This window comes from Eleutherodactylus coqui, chromosome 9 (assembly GCF_035609145.1).
Source record: "Eleutherodactylus coqui strain aEleCoq1 chromosome 9, aEleCoq1.hap1, whole genome shotgun sequence".
NCBI classification, from domain to species: domain Eukaryota; kingdom Metazoa; phylum Chordata; class Amphibia; order Anura; family Eleutherodactylidae; genus Eleutherodactylus; species Eleutherodactylus coqui.
The window spans coordinates 74,371,146-74,387,665 of NC_089845.1; the positions used below are offsets into that span (position 1 = coordinate 74,371,146).

Here is a 16,520-nt window from a genome sequence, read left to right on the forward strand (position 1 = left end):
TCAAGGAAGATGCCAAACCTCCGCCCGCTTCTCTACCTGATTGGGCAGCATTTCCATGTTTAAATTTCCCATTGGTTGTTGGATGTGCTCGTATAAGGCAGGGTCAGCAAAGTTTCATTGAGGTGGTGGTGTGTGTCAGAGAGGAGCCTGTGTAGCTTGATCAGTGCAGTGTCTTGAGGAGTGGCTCTGGCATTCCAAAAACCCAGCACAGTTCTACAGTGACACTGCAGCATCCCTTGGAGCCTTGAGAGCAGTCACAAGCTTCTGGACCACAATGATACACAACAGCTTCTAGGATGAATTATCTTAACGTTTTGCCACTTAGCAGTGGGTCCTCCTGGGGATAAAAGATGGACAACATCTGATGCACCTGTGACTTGGGACCCATAGCTTTTTCTGGACTGTAAGGAGTTCAAATATTCAACGGACACAAATAAGAACAGACCTATGAATTTAGGACTATTTATAACATTTTGCTTTGTAATGGGAAAACATGGTTACTCCTTTCACTGAACAGAGCAAGAAAACCTGGTCAAAGCAAGAAAGGCTAAAGGGACATAACCACAAAGACCTTAGTCTGCCTGGGTGTTAATGTCCTGGCGATGCAAGGACACTGCTTATAGCTTGCTCCAAAGCAATGCTGAAAGGCGTTAGCTGTGCCCTTGGCTGGACATAAAGGTTATGGGAATTTAATAGCTGGCACTCAGTGCTTTTTGCTTTCATTTGATCTTGCAAATAGTTTTAGTCTAAGAAGTCCTTGAAGTGATGGCATCACAAGTCGTGTGTGGACTCATCTTCCGATTACTTCTCCCGCTTTGCCTTGTTGTTGGTGAGTAATATACTATATACCCATAACATATGGAATTTTTTTAGCTTTTCCTAGGGTTTCCTTGGGTAGTGCGGTACCCTACCGAAAGATGAAAACATGGCGCTTATCTACTCAGGAATATACTGTGGACCAAATTATGCAAAAAACCACTCTCTGTGCTCGACGCTGTATATTATGTTAGTAATATGTACATATGTAGCAGACTGAATGTCCTGTATCTGTCTCTTCTGTAAGCTTCCCTTCTGTCTGTTCCAAAAATGATCAAATGAGTTAACAAAATCAGCTAATAATGGGGAATAAATAATTAGTAACACATTAAGACCTACCAAGGCGCATTACTTGTACTCCTAAGATATATTATTATACTTGATGAATATTTTATATTCTGCTCATAAACTATTCTATAGTGTTGGAAGAAGTTTCTGGGGTAGCATGCAGTAGTGAGAGCACACTGGGCTGCTGGAGGAGAAGGAGTTACAAGTTTGGAGGTGGGAACTCTTTATACCCTGACAGACTGGGAGGAAAAGGGTCAGGCCAGCAGAGGCTAGAGGCACGGTGGCGCACACTGCAGCTCCTGCGCCCTCCGCACCGCTAGCTCGCCTGTTCCCATGCTGCATGTGGCCGGCGGAGTGAGGCTGCTGCCACTACGTGCAGTCTCTGGACTAGTCGCCCTGACTGCAGGATGCTGGAGAGGAGTGCGGGGGGACATGCTGCTCACTGACCCGCTGCTGAGTGCCCCCATGCCTTGGCTGGACTGAGGGAACTTACTAGCTGGCGACGACTTCTACTTCTCTTCATCGTGGTCACTTGTATTAAACGTCCCAGAAGCGATGGCATCAGAGACGGTGTGCGGGCTGGTGTTCAGGCTACTGCTGCCGGTCTGCCTGCTTGTGGGTGAGTGCTGCTATACCCTATATATGCCTGGGGTACCTATAGAGATATATGCCGTAGCCCTATCCTGTGTGCCGTCCTCATTCACACACTTTGGAGAGACTTTTAGCAACAATGTTGCAGGATTTGTGTAGTCGGGACACCTCCTAGCACGGTACAGGAGGCTTTCTGACGAGTCACAACTGTGCAAGAAATATCCCGATATAGTCCTCACTCACGACAGATACAGGACTGCCACTTTTTTTACACATAAAACATGATAAAAAAAACATTTTCTGGTCCATCTCTGCGCTGTGCAGTATGGAGCAGCTGATGAGGTGAAGCCAGCAGATAGCGGAGTGCTAGTGGGACTGTACGTGCCTGCTGCTGTCACCGGGGCTGTGGAGGCTACACCGGGGAGAGGCCGTCTCCTTAGTAGTTATCTGCCCCAAATCATCACCTCCATTCACTGCTCCTGAGTAATGGCTTAGTGCTGGACGGAGCAGATATGGCTCCAGCAGGCGGCCTCCCCGGGTCAGGGCTCTGAGAGCAGCAGCTCCACAGGCTCAACCTGAGGTATGCTGTATATAGTCAGCATATGGCTGAGGGGAACTTTAACTAGCTGGTCACAGATGTGTATATATATATACAGTGAGGTACATTCTGGTCAGTTTTAGCTATTCACTCACAGATGTGTCTTCATATGTATATAACATACCTTTGTGAGTGAAAAGCTGAAATTAACCAAAATTTACCTCACAAACATACATATATATGTATGAACACACATTTGTGAGTGAATAGCTAAAATTAACCAAAATTTACCTCACAAATATACATATATATGTATATAACACACCTTTGTGAGTGAATAGCTAAAATTAACCAAAATTTACCTCACAAATGTGTATATATACATATGGACACAGATCTGTGACTGAAAAGCAAAAATTGACCAAAATTTACCTCACAAACATACATATATATGTATGAACACACATTTGTGAGTGAAAAGCTAAAATTGACCGAAATTTACCTCACAAATGTGTATATATACACATGAGCACACATTTGTGAGTGAAAAGCTAAAATTGACCAAAATTTACCTCACAAATATACATATATATGTATGAACACACATTTGTGAGTAAAAAGCTGAAATTGACCAAACTTTACCTCACAAATGTATATATATGTACATAAGAACACACATCTGTGAGTCAAATGCTAAAATTGACTAAAATTTACCTCACAAATGTGTATATATATGTATGAACACACATTTGTGAGAGAAAAGCTAAAATTAACCTAAATGTACCTCACAAATATACATATATACATATGAGCACACATCTGTGAGTGAAAAGCTAAAAATGACCACAATGTACCTCACCAGTATATGACTACACATCTGTCAGTGAATAGCTGACATTGAGCCCCACGTCCCTCAGCCATGTAATGAACGAGGATGCTGCTGACGAGCCTATTCCCAATTAATACTTGGCGTCATACGTTTTGGAAGGTGCTACCGTATTTACGTGAAACTACAGTCGAATGTTCGGCGCGTCGGATGAACAGTGACCAGAACTCTTCACGCTTCTATTTTTAAAGATTGTAAAGTGCCATTTCCCACCACCATTATGATTTCCTCTGCCCAGTGGGTAAAGCATCTCTCCCAGGTGATACGACCTAAGCTTATAGGCTCGAGTACCTTTGCTGTGGGAGTCATTGTAGACGACGTAACAACTTTTTACCACCGTTTACAGACTGTAAAAAGTGAATAAATGGATCCAGACAAGTGATTAGCAGTTATTCTCAGGGACATTAATATTTCAGAAACACTCTCAATTGTTCGAGGACGTTCACACAGTAATGTTTCTGTAGCCTCCACACAATGGAAAGCTATGGAATATTCAGTAGAGGCTTGTGTAATTGCTTTTCTTGTTTTATAGTGGAACACCACTCCAAATAATGATCTGCTCAGTCATTTCTCAAATTATACTTGACTGAATTACCATTTCCTCCGTATCCTCAGAATATGGGAAAATACATTTCTGTCCTAACACAACGGGCTGGTTTAGTTTTCTGCAATAAAATGTTTTAAATAGAGATGATTTAATTAGTGCGCTGAGAAGGCATGTGTTGGTTATCTACAGCCCAGTTCATCAAGGTCAAACTACTGTATTCAGGCTTTGTTGATCCAGAGGAAATAAAAAAACCCACATCCCCGTGCGGTATATGCTTATGGCTACGTTCACATGTGGCAGATTAAATGCAGAGATTCCTGTAACCAAACAATACATTCCATACATCTGACTGTGGTTTTTGTGCTGTGGTACATGCAAGCATCATGCGGATGAAGGGAAGAGTCAAAACAATTTCTGCAACTAACCTGCCGTGTGACGAAATCCTAATAAATGTTGTATAAAAACCCTTCTAAACTCCCAAAATAGGAATTGGAACGCATCTTTAGATTGATTCTAATTCCTATATTCTAAAATTTAGACCGAACTCCTTTTCATCCAGATAATGGTTTTCCAAACATGAACTCAACTCCCTTCATATTCATTCAACTCTCTGATTTGCATTGTACAACTACAGCATTTTTGTGTCATATATCAAAACATGACAGATCTGATGAATGGAATGCTAGCTGCATTCTGTATCAATGGATGTAAGCTATTGCATGTTTTCTAGTATTTCGTTTTGATATCTATTTTTTGTGTCCATGAACCAAATCCTTCATTTTTTTTGCCCATTTGATATTTTGTTGATTTATAAATTAACTTCCAATGTAGCCATGAATTAATAATGCCAAGTAAGTCTTGGCACTGATCACGCCATTTTTCTCTTTGTTTATTGGGATTAACATCTGTAATGTAGCCCCAGGTTATTTGTGGTCAGGAGGGTTCTGGTTTGCTTGATAACTAAAGTTTTCAGTCAAGCTGCAATGAATCCAAAGTTCATAGCACTGGTTCAATTCTTACATTCTGTATTTTTTTCTGCATAGGACTGGGTCATTAGAGATTTTTTCATCAGTATTAGAAAAATATATCTTGATTAATATTTGCAGATGTTAATCTGCTGGTCAGACATGTGCGCAGCAAGCAGTAGTATTTGGATGGAAGACTTCATCCTTTTCCTGTTCTGTGTTATGACCCATTAAATCCTCTGCTAATTAGGGTAGCTTTCCAAAGACAGATACCTATCTGTGCTGCTTCCTGCTGTACTACTAGAACAGATCTGTAAAGGCCATTTACACAGAACAATTAGCGTTCCAGACATCGTTGGGTTGTGGAAATTTGTACATTCATCGTTCTGTATAACACAGCTTCTCGTTCGTTGGTCATTTTATGCAGGCTTAGAAAGAATTGTTCGCTCATTCGAATGTCGCTGTGTGTGAACAGTGATCGTCTAATCGTTCACATTCACTGGTCTAGTGAAAGAGAACAGCTGAATGATATGCCAATGCAATTGCGAACAATTTTCCTGCTTGTATAAACAGGATACATAAAAGAACCCTGTCAGCGTTTGCTCATGCGAAGATTTCTATCGTTCTATGTAAACATAGCCTTAAATCAGTGTCACATGAGCATCAGCGCAGTTGCGCAATGGGCATTGTGTATTTGCGCATGCATGTGTGTGTTTTACTGTACTTTTTGCATGAGCAAAAAAAAAAAACAAAAACACGCATCATGCTCCCATTCATTGAAATGGGCAGTTAGTGTAATTGATTCAATGTGTGATCTTTTTCTGTGCAAATGCACAGGAAAATAGATTATGCAGCGTATTTGAGTTTGCGCAAACGAAATGCGTGCACAAAATATGCTTCTGTGAACGAACCCATTGAAATCAATGGGTTCTATTCACTGTGTATTGTGTGCACAAATACGTTAGTGTAGAACCCTGTGGTCGTGACTTTGGAGGATATAATATAGCGTGGTCTGACATGATCAGGTTTTGGTTTGAGCTGGGCTTTAAGCACAAAACATTTGGATATTTATGAAATGATGCAGCCTTCTGCATTTTCATGTATGTATGAAGATGACTGTAAAAAAAGATGGCAATGGGCTTTCATCATAGAGTAGGAAATATTCTTCATTTTGTCATTTTGATATGTCCCAAGAGATGGAATCTTATATTTTCACAGGGTGCATCAAAAGATATATAGGGAGACATGATGAGAACATTGTTCTTCCTCTTTACAAGTCACTGGTCAGACCACACATGGAATATTGTGTACAGTGTTGGGCACCGGTACTCAAGAAGGACATATCACAGCTTGAGAGGGTTCAAAGATGGGCAACTAAAGTAATAAATGGAATAGGTGGACTGCAATACCCAGAGAGGCTATCAAAATTAGGGTTATTTCATTTAGAAAAAAGATCGCTAAGGGGTGACCTAATAACTATGTATAAATATACTAGGGGATAATACAGAGATCTATCATCTATTTATACCCAGGACTGTGACTGTAACAAGGGGGCGCCCTCTGTGTCTAGAGAAAAGAAGGTTTTTACACCAACATAGAAGGGGGTTCTTTACTGTAAGAGCGGTGAGACTATGGAGCTCTCTGCCTGAGGATGTGGTGATGGCGAACTGAGTAAGAGTTCAAGAGGGACCTGGATGCCTTCTCTGAGCGTAACAATAATACATGTTATAGTCACTGGATTACTTCAGACGGAACTTTGATCCAGGGAGTTATTCAGATTTGGATGGAGTCTGGTAGAAATATTTCCCCTAAAATGAGGAAGTTTGTCATGTACCGCATAGTTTTTCCTTTGGTTTCCTCTGAATCAACATTGTAGGAGAAGGCCCCCTGTCCACGGGTGAGGCAGAATATCGCTAGCGATATTCTGCCGCGGCGGAGGAGGGGGGAGCGCTGTCAGGTCTCCGAGGTGAGCCTATCTGAGCCTATCTGATAGGCTTACCGCGGAAAATCGCAGTAATCGCAGCATGCCACGATTTAAATCCCGCGAGTGGAGAATCGCTATGATTCTTTGCTCGTGGACGCTATGAAAAGCTTCAGAGAGTGTGATCCGTGGGCGATTTATCACCCGCGGACCATCGTCCATGGACAGGCAGCCGAATAGGCTGAACATGTGTCTTTTTTTCAGCCTTACATACCACGTTACAATGTAACACATAAGAATTTCTGCAATAGTCAGTCTATGTATATTAGACAATCCTGCCCTTGTCAGTCACTTATGCATTAATGTTTATCTTGGTTTACAAAATTTATTTATCTTTGGACTATATCACATTCCTTATTTCCCCTTGCACTCCTCTATGGTACGAAATGCATATTCCAATTTTTGAAAGAAAAAAAAATAGCTAGCAGCTCCCTGAAGCATCAGCTACATTGCTTGAAATATGTGTGTGAACAATGTGGTGTTTAGTGCCTGCAGCTGATAGTCGTCTATTTACCCCTCCCTTGAGCTGTCTCCACCTTTCTATAAGCCAGGATGCAGCTTCAAGATAAGACTGCAAAGGAGTTAACTGCATGGAGACTAAACAAAATACATCGCAGAAAGGCTCCGTGGTTATTGTGCAGCCTGTAGCATCTTCTTCCACCCTGTTAACTTTAAATGTAATAGGACAAAGTATTTAAGGTGTATGAATGTTTAAGGGCTCATGCCCACGAGCGTTGTGGATTTACGTGGCAAGAGTACTGCGATTAAAAACAAAAAGTGCCTGCTGGTGATCACGGAATTCTGTGTGGATTTCCGTGGTCTCCATTAATACTATATAAATGGAGACCTCCCACGGCGTAAATCACCGCCAAATAGAACATGCCGTGATTTGTTTCTCGCTGTGGAAATCCGTGGTAGAATTCCGCATTCGAGCATTGGCAGGCAGAAAGCTATTAGGTTCAATAGAACCCAATAGCTGCAGAATTCACGCGCAGATTTCCGCTGCGGGAAACGCGGTAGAAATCTGTTTGTGGGCATTCACCCTAAGGGCTTTGAATAGAGTTAAGCTGGCCATAGACATAGTGATTAATGTTTTTGATGATTTCAAGGATAGACATTTTGTCTGCGGTACTAAAAATGATCAGCTCTGGCAGTGAATATCTGCCCCATTGTTGGAACATGGATCATTTCTGCTTCCAAGTTTTCTCCCCATTGTATGGGCAGGATATGAATTCTAGCAGTCATTGTTGACTACATCAATAGGCATGACTGTGTGTGGAATGGAAAAGAAACCTAGTAGCACTGGGTCATGGATTAAAATCCAACCAGGAGCAAAATCTGCCTGAAGCTGCTATGCTTATGTATGTTTAATCTGTATTTGCGAGGGTTTCCTCCCTTACGGAGGCCTCACACGTGTGTATGCGCTAATACGCTCACCGCAGCGCAACGTATTTGCACATGAATGAGGTTTGAAGAGGACCATAATCAGGGTATTGTGCTTGTGTCTGTGCATATTACTGTAATTTTTGTGTGCACAGGGCTAGTTCACACGTGCTCGTTACACCCATTCCATGGATTTTAATGGCTATTTAACCCAGATAAGGTCTGTCTGTCTTCGTTTTCCTACGTTTCGCGCAGTGTCACACCTTTCCCCTTGTGTATTTTCGCACCTGCAATAAGCTTCTCTGGCACTTTTGTTGCGTAAAATGCAGGAAAATAGAGCAGGTCCTGTTGTTTTTGCAAGCGTACTTATGAGAACTAACCCATTGAAATCAATGGGTTCTACCCTCTGTGTTTAGTGTGCCCAGATTTTGCATGCACAAACACGCTCATGTGAAGGAGCCCTTAGGGCTTAAACAGACGAGCAGTAAAACAAAGTGTCAGCTCTAACGTGTGAAAAATACTTCATTCTTTAAAACAGCAGGCATCAGGATTACTGTAAGCCTGATGCCTGCTGTTTTAAAGAATAAAGTATTTTTCACACGGGAGAGCCGACACTTTGTTTTACTGCGTGCTCATAAATACCGGATGGACTTCCGGCAGGTCCAGAGCTCAGTGTGTTTCTACGCTGGTGAACCTGGTTTCTCCGTTAAAGAGGAGGCAAGCATTTGTTTTTATAAGTACTTAAACAGACAAGCCTGTTTTTACAAATTTTTGTGAGCAGGAAAATCACGCCCACAAAACGTGGAGAATAGAATCCATTGATTTCAACAGGTTCGTTCTCACTACTTTTCTTTGCGCCAGCTGTTTTAGCAAAAAATAGGACCTGCTCTATTTTGTACGTGTTTTGCCCACTAAAGAACTCCATAGAGGTGTGTGGGAGATGTGCAAATACACACATCTGCCGCGAGGGTATGCTCTAAACGCTGCGATTACTGGCACCTCGTCAGGCTAATTCATATCAGCGCGGGGTGATTCCCCCGTCTGTATGAACAAGCGGTCCTTTTGCAGATATGCTCAGTATTTGCAAAAAAATTGCGCAGGAGCAAGTGTATTGTGATATACATTTGTCTATTTAAGCCCTTATGCTAGTTAATAAGCCTCCTATGAAGTGTGCGTGTCTGATGTAGGGAAATCAGCTTATAAGCTTATTCACAAGAGCATATATCGGCCCTCAGTAAAAACGGCCCGGCCGATATACGCTACTGTGTGGTGCACGGGGCGGTGTATACGCCGTCAGGCGGGGGAAGAAAGCTTAGCAGAGCTAAGCTATCTTCCCCTTTCCTCCCTTTCGCCAGCTCTCTGCAAGGGGAGGAGACGGGGCGGGAGCTAGTGTGCTGAGCTCCTGCCCCTCAACGCCCTTGCTGCTGTTTGCAATGGGAGGGACGGGATGGGAAAGGGGCTTAGCTCTGCCCCTGTCCCGCCCCTCTCATTGCAAACAGTGGCAAGGGGTGGAGAGGAGAAGAGAAGGGGGATGGAGTTTAGTTGTCATGCTGCTAAACTCCCTCCCACCTCTCTTCTCTTGCAGCTGTCATTGGCTCCCATAGGAGTCAAAACAGCTGCTGCCACCGACATAAAAGCTCCCGACCAGGTGCTTTTACATTGCGGAGATACACCCCTGTGCACTGATGTATTGTAAACCAATGCATCAGAGGGCCAGCGTATATCATCCGGGGCGAGAAAACCCAGCCGATATATGCTGTGTGAATAAGCCCTATCAGTCACATTCTTGGACAGCAACTGATGTGAGTGAAGACAATACAGCAGATCTGCCAATCCTGTCTAATAGTTGGGATAAAACTAAAGGGCCATTTACATGGGGCAATTAAAGCGCAAAATTCATTCAAACTAACAAAAATACACGTTAATCATTACGTCTAAATGCAAAAACATCGTTTACTATTCGTTTACTTTTCGTTATCGCTCACTTTCAACCAGCATAAAAATAATCGCTGGATCGCTGACTTCTCGTTGCGTGTAAACGCTCCCCGCCTCACAAAAAAATGAGAAGCGCTGAGTGAGAAGTCAGCGATAGTCAGCAGTGATCTGCTTGTCTGCACGTGCACCAACAACCTTAGCGGTGACGTCAGCGCTCGTGCAGTCGTTTAGAAATCAGGCGTCCCGTGTAAATGAAGCATTAGATTGAAAACGCACCAAATTCCTCACACTGGCTGATGCTGAATGATTGGTTCATCTTTAGACATTTTTCTTTTAGAACTTTATCCCACCTATTGGCTGTCTTAGCAGTTTCACTCCACATTGGCATGTTCAAGCCATGTTCTCTTTCTGCCAAGCCAACCCCTTTTCACACAAGGCACAGTGGATTATTATTTTTGGCATGTTTGCTTTATAAGTAGGTCTAAAACTTGATGTAATATTATGCACCAAAAATATGCCACACCTTTGAACCTTTTTTATGTCCCGGTCTAGACAGTCACATTAGTAAATCTGTGCCAATCTAACAGTCCTGTGGAATAGAATGCCAAAATATAAGCAACAGGGAATAAATGCTCTAAAAATTACTATGTGTTTGCCAAACAAGGTCAAATATCATTCCCCAACCCTGTCTCTGTCCTGACCCCCGTGAACTGAAGAATGTCTGCTATGATCTCGGACCCTTCTGGATGAGTTCTTGATTTGTAGGTAATACCTATTTTTTTTGCCTGAATTGGAAGCATGAGAAAATCTGTTTCATTTATTTTTAATGAACAAGTGATAAAAAAAATGATATGGCTAACTATCCAGATGCTTTCATAATGTTTGTGCAGTAATAGCATTGATCCATAGGATGCATCCTAGTTTCTCTACACAGCAACATCATGAGCTGTTTTGGTGCAATTAATTGTACAAAGCTGAGTGCTGGCTTTATTTAGTCTCCGTTCACTTTCTTTGTAAACTTTGGACAAGGGATTGATAGATTGAATTTGATTGTATTAATCGGTAAATTATATATGGGCAATCAAGTTCATATAATATTTCTATGCTTTGCAGAAAGATGAAGGAGATAACATTGTATGTAAGTGATTATGTTGGTATCAAATCCACTGAGTTGATACGGCTAACAGAACTCATGGATGCATTGTGATACTCAACTGCTTGTCTTATGAAGTGTATACAGTAGGTAAGAAAAAGCAAGAAAGTCAATTCTAATTAACATTTCAAGTTAAGACTGATTTACGCACATGAAATTTGTTCAAATGATGGCATTTGAGCAATAATCGTGCAGTGTAAATGCTCTTATCGTTTGCTTTTCTCCCGAATGATGGATTTCTTGTGAGCATAAAAATCCATCATTTGTGATAGCAGGGACCACACACTGAGTTCTCCATAACATTGTTTTCAGCTGTAGTCCTGAACAAATGGGCTGTATGCAGATAACAGAGCAACTGTTATCTGCATACAGCGAAGGGAGCCTCATTTACATGAAAATGAAGCTAATAAGCTACTAATGGGCATTAGCGTCCATTAGTAGTTTATGCAAAATGATTGCTCAATCTGTCAATCAAACTATCTTTTGAACAGATGTTTAATGATCATCTTTGTATGTTAATGGGGTTTACTCAGGATGACAGGCTTTCTCAGAAATATACTTAACAGAAAATATGCCTGGATAAAGATAGATAGTTTAAATCATTGTTGCTGGATATATAAAGTCAGATAGGATGAGTCTGTTATTAATTACTTGTGTGGTTTAGGGCCAAAGAGTGAAACCAGATTCCATATTCTCCATTTTGACATGATTTCTCTCTTCGTTGACTTGTGAACATACAGTTATATATGAATTTTATGTTTTGAGAAATTCAAGAAGGTTTACTGCAAACAGATAATATAATGTGCATTATTGACCAATTCCTAGGAGGGCTGCACCCCAACACTACCAACCCAACCATTAATGATAAGCTGTCCTGTTATAGTGAATTCTCACACTTTACTGTCACTTGTCAATGCTGTATGGGTAAAGCATTAGCTCAAACTGCAAAACACTGTGCACCAACCTCACCAAGCTTTATCTTACTGAATACTCCTCTCTGCCTTTTAAAATCAGTTGATATTCAGCAAATTCTTATTTGAGGGCTTCAAAAAAAGGTCACTATTAGTAATGAACCACTAGTACAAGGTACATACAGCTAAAATAACATAACACAAGGTATAGTGGGAGAGAAACTTTCCCTTCTCTCCGTAGCTGCCAATATAAATGCCCTTTTAGACTGGCTGAATTTTTGGCTCATGCTAATGAGTGTCGATTGACAACCATGTTGATCAGTGCTCATTTAATTTTGTTTTACACTGGCCAAGAATTAGCTTATGGGGACAAACAAGCTTTAAAACGGTCTTTCGTTCCCAAGTGATAGCTTTACCTCTCCCTCTTCACACAGGATGATGTGCAGATGGTCAGTGAGCATTTTTATGTTCACTGAAGTTTAATGATCAGCTGATGAATGAGTTCACTTGATCATTAGCTAGTCGTTGGTCCTATTACATGGTCTGATTGTCAGGCGAACAAGTGTTAAGAGAAACGTTCATACCCTATAATCAGGCAGTGTAAAAGGACCTATACTAAGCAATTCTTAACACATCCACCCTCACAACTGCTTTGATCAGATTCCCAACACATAGAATAAAAAATCAATAAACTCGATCCTACAGCTAAAAGCTCATTTACACTGAAAGATGATCGCTCAAAAATCGCTCAAATGACAGTTTTAGGTGATCATTTTTCCATAAACTTTTAAGTAGCTAATTAGCTACTTAAGAGTTAAATGTAGGCTGAGCCGGACACCGCTGACAGCTCCAAGAACAGCAGCTGCTTTGTATATGCAAACAGCTGCTTTGTTCTTGGAGCTATCGCTGAGAGCTCCGTGCAGGATACCAGCTGAAAGAATGCTATCTGCTGGTATCCCGCTGAGAACTCATCACGGCTCATCACTGACTTGCACAATGGCAGCCCGTTTAGACACAATGATTATCACTCAAAAAATGGCTTTTGAGCGAATTTTGAGCGATAATCGTTGTGTCTAAATGTGCCTTTAGTCCCTGCCTAGTGTCACGTCCCTTAGGAAGTTTGTGTCTGTGGGGTAAAGGATTTCCTAACATTTTATGAAAGAGGAAATTTCATCATTCTTTCGACAATATGAACAAAATTTACTGCATTCAGGAATAACTAAAGGCCTTTTTACACGAAACTATCATTCAAAAAATCACCCAAAGTAGCAAAAATTTACAATAATCGATCAGTGTAAATGCAGCCAATGATCGAAAGATAAATTGCTTGCTTTTGCTTCATCGTTCATTTTATGTCGGTGTAAAAATCATCGTTGGCTCGATGAAACTGACGACGGCAAAATGTGACGAAGCGAACCCATTGATTTCAAGGGGTTCGTTCTCATGAGCGTGTTTCTTGCGCACAAGTCCTGCAAGCGAGAAAACATAGTACCTGCCCTCTTTCTGTGTGTTACCCAGTCTATGGTAGGTTAAAAAAAAACAAAACAAGAGGAGGGGTGTGACCCTGCGGACAAACCTTGTTCATGCGCAGTTACGCTCTGTTGCGTCTGTTGATGCCCTACAATATAAATTCTCTCAATTTGCTTTGAATATTTAAGCAATAAGCACATAGTCAGCCGCAGGTTCTGTGTGATAAATGGGTTTAGGATTACTAGGTCTTGAACTTACAGCAACTGTGTATTCTAAGTGGAGAGTGCCAGTAGTTAGTGAAATAACAGGCCACCTACAGTAAAAGTGAGACAGGATCAAAAGCATAGTTAGAAAAAGGAAAGCATGCAGTCACAAAGATCTATTCATCAGTGACGCACTTAACGGCACGCCAAGGAGTCTTTTTGCTTGACGAAAAGAAACCTTTGCCTATTTTTTATGACTATAGTTCCTATTAACTCCAAACTTTTGACATCATTCTGCTATATACATGCCACAGATGCCATCTCCTTCAGAACACTCCTACACCAATATAGATGCCATTGTTCAGTGAGGGGCTTTGAAGGTAGATTTTGTGTGTGCCATTAAAGCACAGCTACCAGTCTGAAGGTTCAAATATGAAACCTTATCCTATAATATGTTACTAATGTATTTTTATTACTTTGGTGATATAGTGATACATCATACTTAATGATTTGATTGAGCGTGGCACCATCTTGTGACCACATGACTTTCAGTCTCAAGGTCTCATATCGTAGACTTCTTAAATATCTATCCTGTTTTAAAGTCCTTACTTGGATGCTTTTGTAACATTACAGAGAAAAACTGCTTTGTTAATTGTATACCACAAAAGGAAAAGGTGTTCGTTGAACATTTCTTAAATATTTAATGTATCGTGTCCTTTTGAAAGGTAATAATAACAGCTAGACATCAATGGCTTTTATGTTTGTGTGGTGATCAATAAATATAGCCTGTTTTTTACATTTGAGTTGTTTGGAATTTACATGATTTCAATAATCGGACTGCAAGCTGTACATGCGTGTCGTGCGTTCTGTACATTAGAATGATTACAAACGTAAAGGGGTTATCTGGAAACGAAAACACGTTTGTTGAGCTACTCAACCCCCTCTATAAAGATTAAGAAAGCCATACTCTCCTTACCTGCCTCTCCCGCTTTGCCGATGCCTAATCCCCAACTGATCTTCACTTCCGGCTGCGGGCAGTGATGACCTCAAAGACACCAGGGACATATGGCTGCTGCAGCCGGAAGCGAAGACTAGTGGGGAACCAAGCATTGGTGGATTGGGAGCGGTGGATGAGGTAAATATGGCTTTTTATCACTTTACAGCAGACTAAGCCGCTCTGAAAAAATGTTGTCTCTAAATTACTAGAGTTGAGCGAAGATCCTCTGCAGAGCTTGATGTTCGTTCGAGCATTAGCGTACTCGATAGTGCTCGTTACTCGAACGAGCATCAAGCCGTGTTCGACCCCGTATTTGGCTCCGCCCCCGCTGTGACGTGCCTGTTTTGGCCCATCCCCGCTGCGCGTGTCATTGGCAAATTTTTTGTCTGGCTGGCTGGCAAGAGAGAGAGAGAACCTAGGAAGAAAAAAAAAAAAGCTTGGCATCCGGCGTCCCACATAAAAAATGCTCGAGTCTCCCATTGTAGCCAATGGGGTTCGTTACTCGAGTAGAGCTCTTGAATTTTACAAAAAGCTCGACTCGAATAACATGGACTCGAGCATTTGGGTGCTCGCTCATCTCTACAAATTACCCCTTAAAAGCAGATTTACGGGATTCCCTGTTTTTTGTTTTTTTAAGACCTTTTTGCCTTGTTTGACAGTTACCGTATTATTTTTCTCACTGGTGATTTTGCTACTTCTCACAGCCATTCTAGGCTTGCTGTAATGCAAGCTCTCCATGGACTAATTTCTTTGGTGAGCTTGTGCATATACACACCATCCAATTTGAACATGCAGAACTACAGTCTAAACATAGGGGAGGGTTAGAGCAGCAGGCTGAGTCAATAACCAAACAGGAGGTGGATTCAGATTCTTTGGGACTAATTTACTATAGAAACTTGAACTTGGATGAGGCAGTCGAGAAGATGCACCAAATTTTCATGGTTTTGCTTACTGTACAATAGAATTAGCACATCTTGCTACAAGTTGGGCACTCTTCCTTATACTAACTTACAGCTGGCTTACTTTACTCCATTATTTTGCTGCAAAAAGCTTGCTGCACTCCATTAATAAATTGATGCATTTTAAGACCAGACAAAGCCATGCCCCCATTTCAGGACACTCTTTTTTTTTAAAGAGTATCTAGCAAGACGCAAAAAATTGTGTAAAGTTTTTGGCACATCTTGAGTAGTAAATGTGCTCTATTGTATCTACCTCAGACACCCTTAGATACAATGCTGCCACTGATAATAGCTTTGCCCTAATGCAAGCTTGCTGCCAACATGAAGAAAATCAATATCAGCTTTGGTTTGCTATCACATAGTTTAACTTATCTCCATAATTCTTCTTGTCTGATAAAATCATTGTTTGTTTAATAGTAACACATTGTACTGGAGAATAAGCAGTTCAAGTCCCAATATAAATTTATTTTATGTATTTCTACTATTATTCATCAAACCTTGATATAGAACACATGGAAAATTTTAAGACCAGTAATGTACATAAATTGACCTTGGGAAGAATTCCAAAATCATGCTAATTACCTTTTCAGTTTGCAGGACATTGATCTCTGATTTGGAACTGTATACTGTCCATTAACAAACATTCTCTATTATAGTACAGAACAACATACAATATATAGTACATTATTACTGCATAAAGAGTTACACGCTAGTCTGTAAATTTGCACAAAAGGTATGAAAACTTTAAAGGACTATCACCTCAGCTGTACTGCCATGAGTCGGCTTGGTTTGCCAGTGAATTATTCAAAACTGAGAGGTGTGTTTGATATGCACTAGTTTTCTGGCATAAAAGTCACAAATTTAGCATACATCTTTCTTCTGCAAAAACTTTATTTT

General features: G+C 41.0%; 1 protein-coding gene across 6 annotated transcripts in view; it reads left to right on the top strand.

Annotated features, from left to right (window-relative positions):
• The first annotated feature begins 773 nt into the window (after window positions 1–773).
• The window catches only part of PIEZO2 (piezo type mechanosensitive ion channel component 2), a 346,396-nt gene continuing 330,649 nt past the window's right edge, over window positions 774–16,520 (top strand). For 5 of the 6 annotated variants that reach the window (XM_066579535.1, XM_066579540.1, XM_066579536.1 and 2 more), the window contains exon 1: window positions 1,395–1,723. In XM_066579535.1, coding sequence (XP_066435632.1) covers window positions 1,660–1,723 — 64 coding nt within the window. In that variant the 5' untranslated portion in view covers window positions 1,395–1,659. Of the gene's footprint in view, window positions 830–1,394; window positions 1,724–16,520 lie in introns of those variants that run through there. The other variant, XM_066579538.1, reaches the window with a different exon arrangement.